Source organism: Procambarus clarkii, chromosome 83, assembly GCF_040958095.1.
Source record: "Procambarus clarkii isolate CNS0578487 chromosome 83, FALCON_Pclarkii_2.0, whole genome shotgun sequence".
NCBI lineage: Eukaryota > Metazoa > Arthropoda > Malacostraca > Decapoda > Cambaridae > Procambarus > Procambarus clarkii.
This window is the reverse complement of record NC_091232.1, coordinates 1,367,501-1,379,646: the sequence shown is the minus strand read 5'-3', so window position 1 is coordinate 1,379,646 and position 12,146 is coordinate 1,367,501. Positions and strand designations below refer to the sequence as shown.

Below are 12,146 nucleotides of genomic sequence, written 5' to 3'. Positions count from 1 at the left end.
CCCCCTTCCTCCGCCCACATCCCCCACCCCCCTTCCTCCGCCCACATCCCCCACCCCCCCCTTCTTCCTCCGCCCACATCCCCCGACTTCCTCCTCCATCCTCATACCCCCCACTCCCTCCGCACGTAACCCCCCCCCCCCCCCCGACCCCTTCCTTTCGAATCCCCCCCCCCCACAAAAAAAATAAATCAAAATAGAGAGTCAATGTGTTCCCGAATACAACTCATTCCCCATCACGGTACATTTTATAAAATATTCTCCCAATATTTCAGTGCTGCATTGTATACATTAAATGGCCCACAAAAAATTCACCCCAGGTGTGAACAGTTGTTTTTGTTTGCGTCCACGTCTTAACATCAAAATCTTGTCAAATGTGCAGCATAGTAGTTAATATATACAGATTACAGCGAGTGTACCCATATACCAGTCTTGACTTCAAGTCTATTCTCCCTCAGTGTAACGTAAGTATATATTCATTGTCCTGAGCTCTGATGGTACTGAAGGTAATAATTACAGTGAAGCACGGCACGTCTTTGTGACAGTTCCACTTGACACTGCTCCACTCAACACTTTCTCGCAGAAAATATGATCTAATATTGTTTAAAACTGGAACCTCAACAGTTTTCATTTGTCTCGTAGTTCTCATTTAGACAACTGCTGCATCGTTATTTTGTAGGTTCTTCTCAATATTTTATATATATATATATATTGTTTGACCTCTGTTCTTCCTCTTCCTTGTTATTTTGAGGTTTAGTTTGATCGGTATTTTGGTTCAGTTTCGGCCCCTCACTTCTTAACTATTTTTGGATATTGCTTGACTTTTTCTTAATACTTTTTCTCCTTTTTTTCAGGCACGTTTTTCTTTTTTTTTCAGAATTCCAGATCGGGACATCATCCTCAGAGGAAGTTCTCAGGTATGATGTACACACAGTTTTCAAAGCTTTTTTGTGGAATTTGAGTGAATAAGGTAATTGCCAAGTTCCAGTTACCTCGTACCGTCGGGTCTGAAGGGTCTAATGACAGGACATTCAATAATAGTGTGAGATATCATAACCCAGTTCTTGCTCACCTGGAGTGCTCAGGATTTGGAGACTCGTTACCTGTCGCCACCTGCCACAGGTACTGGTATCCCAACCTGATCCTGGCGACCACAATATCGAACTGATTTTATACGTTTTGTGCCGCGCCGCCCATATGAAATTTTATACTGGAACTCATGGGCCAAAGAGTCGAATTTTTTATCAGAACTGAATGTTTGGAGCAATGAAGTCTTAATATAGATGGGGGGATACTCAGGTCTGACTCGGTTTCATAATTTTTGCCTGTTAATTTGGCTGCTATTTGTCATCATGATGAGTTACATTAGAGTGACATGATGAGTTACATTAGAGTGACATGATGAGCTACATTAGAGTGACATGATGAGTTACATTAGAGTGACATGATGAGTTACATTAGAGTGAGATGGTATTCATTCAAGAGGATTGTTCTGTTCAGCAAACATATTATTTATAATTGCTATTATGAAGTTCTTGCTGTCGATCTTGTAGAGGAAATTTTCAAGTGCTTGAAAATCAAACTTTGAATCACACAAAATTACTCCTCTTCCTGTGTACTGATAGTTAATTGTAGTACATCTAGTCCTCTGTGTGTGTGGGGAGTTCAGCCAGTTGTTTAACCTGAAACTGATAGTGTGTGAGCAATTATTTCTATAAAACCTTCAGGCTACTGTAATAGGTTCTGTTGATTGGACTGAGCCATCGTTGTAGACATCCGCCTCGTGAGACCTTACGTTTTTGATAGAGAAGGCAATTGTTTCACGGTGACTACTTTTAGCAGAGCAAGATTTTCAATTTCTTTCTTGGTGATGGGCGTGTTTGATATTTGGATGGGGGGGGGGATGCAGGTATATATAGACATCGTGATAAAGAACAAAATAGCTTGTATCTGAGCAGTGCTGAAGATGTTGGGGGTCTCGTGACTTTAATGCAAAATGTGTTGATTTGTAAGCATCAATTTGGCTTAAGGTTATGTATTTTGCTTCTTGGCAAAACAAGGGTTGAATCAGCTTCTTGGGTGGAAAAGGGGAGGAGAAAAGGAGTTTATCGCCGCTGCTGCCATCATCACTCCGGGTGTACTGATGGGCCCCTGGAAGTGCATTTTGATCTTGTAGCTCATGATACATACAGGCAAGTACCTGAGTAGGGGGCAAGGAGCCAGAGTAATGCAGCCACTACCGTCATAACGGCAGCAATAGTTAGGTTCATGCGTTTTAGTGCACAGGTTTTTGTCCATTGTGGTAACTCAGAAGGACGGGCTACTTTTCGGAATGGTAATTTTCCATTCCTAACATTTGGTAGGACATTTATGTCGGTTGACTCTACCAGCTTTGCTCGCCACATCTCCAGGCATCATTGCTTCCCAGCAATATTTTTACATGTGTGCATATTATATGATGGAGTGACGCAGTGTAGTGTATACACATTGTATTACATGGGAAGATTATTTGCCGTTGAAATTCAGTTTAATGCAAATTGTTTGGTATGATTACTATTATGAAAGGTGTAATATTGTCAGTCTACAGCGCACACAGGTATGGAAGATATATTGCCGGTCTGTAGTACCGAGGAAGTAATTGAATACCTTTCTCTCAGTCGATCCAAATCAGTAACGTCTTTTGGAAACCTTTATTAAATAATTTTCATTGTCTGAGGTCATTTGCTGACCTTTTTATAGCAGTTGACTAATTCCCAGATACAGTATGCCATTTTTTGCTGCTAGATGAATAGCTGCATCAGAAGTAAGGAAACTTGCCCAGCCGTTTCTGCCCTGCCCGGGGATTAAACCCGGGTCCCTTCGGTTGTTAGCCAAGAATGTAGACTACAGGACTCACCCACTTGTCTACAAGACGATTTTATTCCCTTTCAGTGTTTTTAATATTTGTTTTGGGTTCGTCATTTCTCCTTTCCCAGCTTATTCTTCCACAATGATGAGGGGAAAGTCACTGGCATTGGAACAAAGTTATTAAAAAAACCCACTACTGATTCACTGGAGAATTACAACTCGTGCATGATATGAGAGTGGTGAGCTTGTGGGAGGAGGTGGTGGTGGTGCTGCCCCCAGGTCGACGCTTCGGGAAGTCATCGTTGTCCGGTTCGTATCCTGTGTGTCAGCACCTCACTCACTCTCTTCACTTGGGCATACATCATATAACACGACGTGTCTTCCGGCTTAACGTTTGGAGGTGTTGGGGGTTGTTCTCGCTGCTGGTTTGGTGTCGATAATATTCTCAAACCCTCCCACGCAGCACCTCGAAATCATTTCAAGTAATTTACAGCAATCACTATCGTCCACCCTATTCTATTTGAGAGAGAGAGAACGAACGAGAGAGAGAGACAGAGGGGAATTTGAATATTCCACAATAGTTTTTCGTAATACAGGTAATATTACCTGTCATATATACCTATCATATAATAATAAATGATTTATTTTGTCAGCAGTTAAGAAATAAAAATATTTTGAATTAAAAGTACATTTACAAATGAAAAGAAAAACAAATCTTGGTTCAGCTTCATATTCTCTGCAGGTCTTTTAGTGATAATCGCTTCCTTAATTATTTATTATATTTTCACTCCACCTCCTAACCTGCGCCTCGGTTTTCATTGTTTCTTTGTTTTCGTGTCTCTTGTGCTCGTTTTCCTTGTTTTAATTGCTACTTGTTATTACCACCGACCTCCTATACTCATTTTTTTGGCATCGTGTTACTCAAGTGACACACGTGGTGAGTGTGTTAATGTTGTACTGAATGCCACGGGGTAAGTGAGGGGCCCAGTACATCACCACCACACAAGGGCCAGGCTGGGGAGGACCGTGTACACCACTACACACAAGGGCCAGGCTGGGGAGGACCGTGTACACCACTACACACAAGGGCCAGGCTGGGGAGGACAGTGTACACCACCACCACACAAGGGCCAGGCTGGGGAGGACAGTGTACACAACCACCACACAAGGGCCAGGCTGGGGAGGACAGTGTACATCACCACCACACAAGGGCCAGGCTGGGGAGGACAGTGTACATCACCACCACACAAGGGCCAGGCTGGGGAGGACAGTGTACACCACCACACACAAGGGCCAGGCTGGGGAGGACAGTGTACACCTACACACAAGGGCCAGGCTGGGGAGGACAGTGTACACCTACACACAAGGGCCAGGCTGGGGAGGACAGTGTACACCTACACACAAGGGCCAGGCTGGGGAGGACAGTGTACACCACCACCACACAAGGGCCAGGCTGGGGAGGACAGTGTACACCACCACACAAGGGCCAGGCTGGGGAGGACAGTGTACACAACCACCACACAAGGGCCAGGCTGGGGAGGACAGTGTACATCACCACCACACAAGGGCCAGGCTGGGGAGGACAGTGTACATCACCACCACACAAGGGCCAGGCTGGGGAGGACAGTGTACACCACCACACACAAGGGCCAGGCTGGGGAGGACAGTGTACACCACCACCACACAAGGGCCAGGCTGGGGAGGACAGTGTACACAACCACCACACAAGGGCCAGGCTGGGGAGGACAGTGTACATCACCACCACACAAGGGCCAGGCTGGGGAGGACAGTGTACATCACCACCACACAAGGGCCAGGCTGGGGAGGACAGTGTACACCTACACACAAGGGCCAATAGGGAAACTGACAATATTGATGCTATCGTCCATTGTGTAAAAATTCTGGTGCTTTAGTGAAATTAACAGCACCGTAATATTGACGCCTTCTCCGACCAATGAGAACTAGTCTCGAGGGGACAGAATGGTTGCCTACGTTCTTACGTAAGTAAGAACTACATAAAATTTGACGGTTAAATCGCGAGAGCGAGATATGAAGCCAGCAACCAGTGCTTCCAAACTCTGGAGGTATTTATACAGGGAGAAGCCACGCGGGGAACGACAGGAATTTAATATTGGTTCATTTGTCCTCTATCGTCAGTATGTTGTGATTCCTTCAGCCTCACCTGGACTTTCACGGGCATTATTTTGTGCAATTATTTCCTGAACCGTCTGTAAGTACTCGCCTAATTGTATTTGCGAGGGTTGAGCTTCGGCTGTTTGGTCCCGCCTCTCAACTGACTGGCGTTTCGGCGTGACGGCAGCAGAACCCATCATGCTGGTCCGGCATTAAAGTAATTGATAACCGTTGACCTCAATGCTCATATGGTCGTAGCTCTTGAGACGGGGCTCAGCAGTTGACTTGGTATAAGGGGATTTGGCATACTGAAATGTTGACTGGTCGAGTGCCTTACTGTTAATAGACCAGGTAAAAGAAAGTATTCTTCCCTTCTTGCACTACCAACTGTCCATGTTGGGGTGACTGCGTGCTCTGACCACTTGGGGGCTAGCTGGGTGTGGCTTGTAAAGCAGCTATTCTGGCAAAATGATGCGAGACAGACTAAGTGCTTCATAATCCAGTAATAAATTTCAAAATTTAACTCTTCCTGTTTGAGAGTCGAGCGGAGACCATCGTAGTTATTGTACCGAAATAACTCTTAATCAATTTATCCATACACCTGTCTCTCCTAGACCCACCTGCATCCTGCCATACAAGTACGGCCATTCGCGACTGTCACCTCAAAATTAGGTTATAGGAAGCAGCGACATCCTGTTATTGATATATAGCCTGGCGACAAACAACGGCCAGTTATCCTGTCTGCACGAGAAGTGGAGTGGCAGTAAGCATGATACCCGTAACACAATTGTAATACTTTTAATGCTTTTATCAGAGTACAAGGAAATGCGCCTTAGAGAAAGGAACGGCGAAGCAAGGCTCCAGGTTCCCATTTCTCAACCGAAGTTAAGGTTGACAACCGAAGCTTAAGTCGTTGCGAGTTAACAGGTAATAAAATAGGAGAGGGCAGACAATTCATTGGCGAACCAACATTCGCAGGTACGTGTTGAAATTATGATAAGTGTCTTGGGATCAGGGTAGGTATTAGCGAGACGAAGGTACAGTAGTTTGTGCACGGGTCAGTGATGGTTCGCCAGGGGAGGTTGCCACGAGTGATCAGTTCACCAGGGGAGGTTGCCACGTGTGATCAGCTCACCAGGGAAGGTTGCCACGTGTGATCAGCTCACCAGGGAAGGTTGCCACGAGTGATCAGTTCACCAGGGGAGGTTGCCACGTGTGATCAGCTCACCAGGGAAGGTTGCCACGTGTGATCAGCTCACCAGGGAAGGTTGCCACGAGTGATCAGTTCACCAGGGGAGGTTGCCACGTGTGATCAGCTCACCAGGGAAGGTTGTCACGAGTGATCAGTTCACCAGGGGAGGTTGCCACGTGTGATCAGCTCACCAGGGAAGGTTGCCACGTGTGATCAGCTCACCAGGGAAGGTTGCCACGAGTGATCAGTTCACCAGGGGAGGTTGCCACGTGTGATCAGCTCACCAGGGAAGGTTGCCACGTGTGATCAGCTCACCAGGGAAGGTTGCCACGAGTGATCAGTTCACCAGGGGAGGTTGCCACGAGTGATCAGTTCACCAGGGAAGGTTGCCACGTGTGATCAGCCCACCAGGAAAGGCTACCAGGCGTGAACATGTGAACATTTCCCTAATGCTTACATGCATTTCTCACTTTTTCTCGTGTTTTATTGCATGCAAGCTCTGCACGGCGACCCTACAATTTTCCTTGGGCTTAAAATGAATACTTAGTAGGATATTTTTTAAGACTTCTTGCAACGTTACACAGTTTAATTCTATCTAACACTGTACGTATTTCCTCATGGGTTTGGTATTTACCTGTTAGCGGAATAAATTACAGTAGTCGATGTGTGTGTACATAATGTTAATTACCGTATTATTATTAATTTTATTATATCGTATTAAGACACGATATCATGTATTAACATGTTCTTCGTGCATGGGACCGCCTCGTAGGAAGCGAAGAGGCTGTTTTAGTACTTTCAGGTCAGAGCGTAAATTGTTAGGATTACAGCTTCGTGTCAAAGGTCTAATTTCTGAAATTTTCTGTAATGACTGTATCCGGTCCGCCACTTTTTGGTGCGTTCATTTTGAAAAACGGATGTAATATGTTATAGTGTTGTCTGTCGCCTGTCCGTCCGCGAACAATATCATGGCCGTAATAGTGTGGCCTTTTTGTGCGCTAGACGTTTTTCACGTATACTTTGCGTAACTACATTGTTATGGCTTTTCATATTACGCAGGAATCCTCATAGTGCTGTGGTGAGTTTAATGATGTTGCTGAAGCTGGGGTGAAAAAGGCGTTGGGGTCTTTGTAGATGATGCCACTTGGGGCAATTCTTGGACGTGGTAACATTACGTGTCTTCTGGCTACTGCCTCCAGCTTTCACGGCCTTCGCGGAGGTACATCCTTCTTCCCAAGCAACTGGCAGAACACGGTCACTATCAAGCAGGAAGTCAGCAGGTGGTGAGCCGTTCACTTTTGGAAAACAGAAGAAATAAGTGGGAGGGCGGTAGCAGCCTGCGTGTAGGTGGTGGTGTCGTCCATGGCAACAGGTGAGGTGGGAGGGGGTGTCGGGTAATTAACTCCGTGATAATTGCTCCTTCGGGGTAATGAACGAACCTTAATTCGCCAGCAATTTGCCTCTTCATAAATACGCAAGATAGCCATTCGAGTCACATATCGAGTAAATAACGTTCTGTGTATCTTGTCTGACGACTGTGGAATTGTTGGAGATGGGCACTGTAGTGACGGTGTGTGTATAGTGACTGGAACTACAGGGAACGTTAATGACTGCTCGCGCACAACCCGTTTTCATCCCTTTTAAATAAATTACGATCATCATGTAGGCAAGACTGAGGCTACTCGGAAAAAGAGAAGAGGTTGGAGGAGTTGTATAATCTCGACAGGAAGATGGAGCGGTAATATTAAACTTAAGGAACCTTCATTGTGGGAACAGATGCTTCGATGACGCTTTTTTTGGTTGGTGTTCCTGCAGAACTCATTACTTCCTACCCAGAGCTAGTTTTTCCAGCGTGCAAGCGCGCTGGGGCTAGCTTGCTGGGTAATCGCTGCTTGAAGCCTTACGTATGACGTGGCAAGATAATAGCGAGCCAAGGTGATAGTTACTTGCAAGACGCATAATTTGAAGCGGTGAATGCAAAACTGGTCATCAAGCATTTACGCAGCTACTTGCGGAACCTGTACATCTTCCCTTCAATCGTGACGGCTTTGTTTACATTTATTAAACAGCTTCAAACCGTCGAAAGCCAAGGTTATTATTGTTATAAAGAATCTCTGTTGTGTTTCGGAGCTCATCATATGTTAAGTTTGTAAACGAAGCCGCCATAATTGAGGAAAGATTTTCAGGTTTCGTAAGTGGACGCGTCAGCGCCTGACGTCTCCTGGGCCAAGTAGGAAGACGAAATGAAGCAACCCGCTCTCGCACAAGACACCACATATATGACTTATTGCTTATAGTCAATATTTGGCTTATAAATAAATATGTATGTGACATATTTCGTCATATTTTTTTCCAAGGCACTAACTCTTCCTCTCAGTTTTATTAAACAATAGAGATTTTATACAAAATTTGACAATATTCTGAGTTACTTTACAGTTTATTTAAATATTTTAGTTTTGTTTAATTATTTTTTTAAAACTGTAATATCAATATAGGTATAGGTTAAGTACTAATTGTAATATCTTAACATACTAAGCAGGTTAGGTTAGGTCGGTGTTTTCTATTCAGCTTTTCAAGGTAAACTCAAATATTCACAATAAATTAGTATGTCACATATGCACTTATTCATAAGCCAAATATTGACTATAAGCAAGTGCTAGAACGGGTTGCAATGAAGAGGCAAAGCGGAGGAGAAGGTTGGTGAAGGGGATGGTGGTATGGTGAGGACATTATAGTTGAGTGTAATGTTATGCTGCTATGATGAGTGAATTGTAAGAATTATCTGAAAAATACTGTATTTTCTGCTTATAAGATGCATCTTATTTACAAGGATACGTTGAGGATTCTATTATTTTAGTATTTGTACCATCTAATAAAAATGATTTTAAAGTGGTTTTGTTGCGGAAACGTACGATTTTGTGTATGTAAATACAATATATATTGGTTTGGTGGTGGATCAAAATCATGTCTCCTAACCCGCCGGCAAATGCGGTATACATGATTTACCCGAGGGCCACTAAGACTAGTGACCTCGACGAGGACAGGAAGCCGGCGGCTTGTCGAAGGTCCCCCCCCCCCATTAATATCTTGAGGTTATCTTGAGATGATTTCGGGGCTTTAGTGTCCCCGCGGCCCGGTCCTCGACCAGGCCTCCACCCCCAGGAAGCAGCCCGTGACAGCTGACTAACTCCCAGGTACCTATTCACTGCTAGGTAACAGGGGCATTTAGGGTGAAAGAAACTTTGCCCATTTGTTTCTGCCTCGTGCGGGAATCGAACCCGCGCCACAGGATTACGAGTCCTGTGCGCTATCCACCAGGCTACGAGGCCCCTTATATATATAATATATATTGGTATATAACTCAACTTTTAATTTGTTGATATGACTTAACACTAAAGGAAATATGTCAAAACACCTTGAACAGAGGAGCAATTGACCGTGCCTACTACACTGTTGTTTACTAGCAGACTCCTGGAAGAAGTTACTTGAACCAAAATAATAGGGTACAGTTATTTCCTGCAAACTGTAGACATAAAATCCGGTGTATAGTATCTGAGACAGTAATGATCTGGGCTGTAATGTGAGTGTAACTCTAACTCAAAATAGTATTTTTAACCGAGGCAACATTCTTATAAGGGTTTATGGTGCTAAATAAAGTTACTCTCCACAAATATAATGATTCGTGTTATCTTACAAGATTACAGCAATGAGAAATGATGACATGAAGGAGATGCACAGGTGTCTTGGTTTGCCCGCAGCTCCTTGGCAGCCTCTTAGTGTTTAGACATTCCAATTGTGTTCATTTAATATCTCGCTTAATTTCTTAACGAAATGAAAAACGTTTATTAAAATGTCAAATTTATATATACAATACAGACACTATGATCTTGAAGGACATAGTGTCGTTTAGAATTGTGTGAACATTTGTTGTGTTTTTTTGAAATGTTGAAGCATTTCGCTCTATATGACAATCCTCGAAGTGAAGGAAGTAGTATAGTGTGTCCAGATGGGGGAGTGAGGTTCGATCCCAGTCTCAGTTAATGCTGATAATTTTATCCGCTCTTGTGAGCTTCCTCAAAAGATTGTCACTTGCTTAGCGAAAGCAACTATAGGGTTCAGTTCCTGAACCGATTATGTGCCGCTGTACCCTTTCCACCACCACCCACGGGAGGGGTATGGGGTGCATAATAAACAATCATGTGTGTTACGGGAGCTACTGAGAAAACTCGATTAACACTAGTCCGGCAACCTCCAGTCACACGTATAATCATATATAATACGATGCCAATAAATATTACTTCAGTACTAAAGTACGGTACTCTAATACAATACAATAAATTGTAGAAAGAACTAAATAATCATTGGCAGTAATTTAATCCTTACAAAACTTAAAAATAATGTTCCGCTTCTCTAGTTGTTAATTGTTTAAAATTGGGTTCAGTTCCTACGCCTATTATGTCCGTCTGTAACCTGTACCAGTACCACTCACAGGAAGGGTACGGGGTGCACAACCGCTCACAGGAAGGGTACGGGGTGCACAACCGCTCACAGGAAGGGTACGGGGTGCACAACCGCTCACAGGAAGGGTACGGGGTGCACAACCGCTCACAGGAAGGGTACGGGGTGCACAACCGCTCACAGGAAGGGTACGGGGTGCACAACCACTCACAGGAAGGGTACGGGGTGCACAACCGCTCACAGGAAGGGTACGGGGTGCACAACCACTCACAGGAAGGGTACGGGGTACACTACCGCTCACGGGAAGCTCCTGAGAGCTATAGCCCTCGGTCGGGTCAGTATACACACACACACACACACACACACACACACACACACACACACACACACACACACACACACACACATACACATGCATACATATATATATATATATATATATATATATATATATATATATATATATATATATATATATATATGTTATATATATATATATATATATATATATATATATATATATATATGTCGTACCTAGTAGCCAGAACGCACTTCTCTGCCTACTATTCAAGGCCCGATTTGCCTAATAAGCCAAGTTTTCATGAATTAATTGTTTTTCGACTACCTAACCTACCTAACCTAACCTAACCTAACTTTTTCGGCCACCTAACCTAACCTAACCTATAAAGATAGGTTAGGTTAGGTTAGGTAGGGTTGGTTAGGTTTGGTCATATATCTACGTTAATTTTAACTCCAATAAAAAAAAATTGACCTCATACATAACGAAATGGGTAGCTGTATCATTTCATAAGAAAAAAATTAGAGAAAATATATTAATTCAGGAAAACTTGGCTTATTAGGCAAATCGGGCCTTGAATAGTAGGCTGAGAAGTGCGTTCTGGCTACTAGGTACGACATATATATATATATATATATATATATATATATATATATATATATATATATATATATTATATTATATATATATATATATATATATATATATATATATATATATATATATATATATATATATGTTATATTATATATATATATATATATATATATATATATATATATATATAATAGAAATCGTGTACTAAAGAGGCATGATTGGAAATTGAAGATACAATACAGGCACACATAAATCCGGAACAACTAATCTGGTTTAATTGATTTTAATATATAAAACTGATTAGGAGTATTTTATAAAAGCAAAGACGGTTTCAAAGTAAAATGTTTTAGAATAAGAGAAGGGGAACAGTCATTGCGTCTCATGATTAAGTAGCTGGAAAGGCTAAATGTATTATTCGAAGTTAGCCTTTGCAAGCACATCAAGGTGAACATAGGGGAGTGTATGTTCGACTTGAGAATGGTCCAGGACGGACCGAAACGTCGTCGTCCCTTCAACTTCTAGTGTGTGGTCTGGTCTACATAGGGAAGTGTTCCTAGAAACAGAGGCCATCATGTGATCAAACACATTAGTTATAGTCGGGAGAAACCAATGACATTGAAATTT

General features: G+C 43.0%; 1 protein-coding gene across 7 annotated transcripts in view; it reads left to right on the top strand.

Annotated features, from left to right (window-relative positions):
• The window catches only part of trh (PAS domain-containing protein trachealess), a 1,432,279-nt gene that overhangs the window by 140,244 nt on the left and 1,279,889 nt on the right, over window positions 1-12,146 (top strand). For 6 of the 7 annotated variants that reach the window (XM_069316255.1, XM_069316259.1, XM_069316258.1 and 3 more), the window contains one exon: window positions 875-914. The exons of the other annotated variant lie outside the window; for it this stretch is intronic. In XM_069316255.1, the coding sequence (XP_069172356.1) occupies window positions 875-914 (40 nt within the window). The remainder of the gene's footprint in view (window positions 1-874; window positions 915-12,146) is intronic. 7 annotated transcript variants of the gene reach the window in all.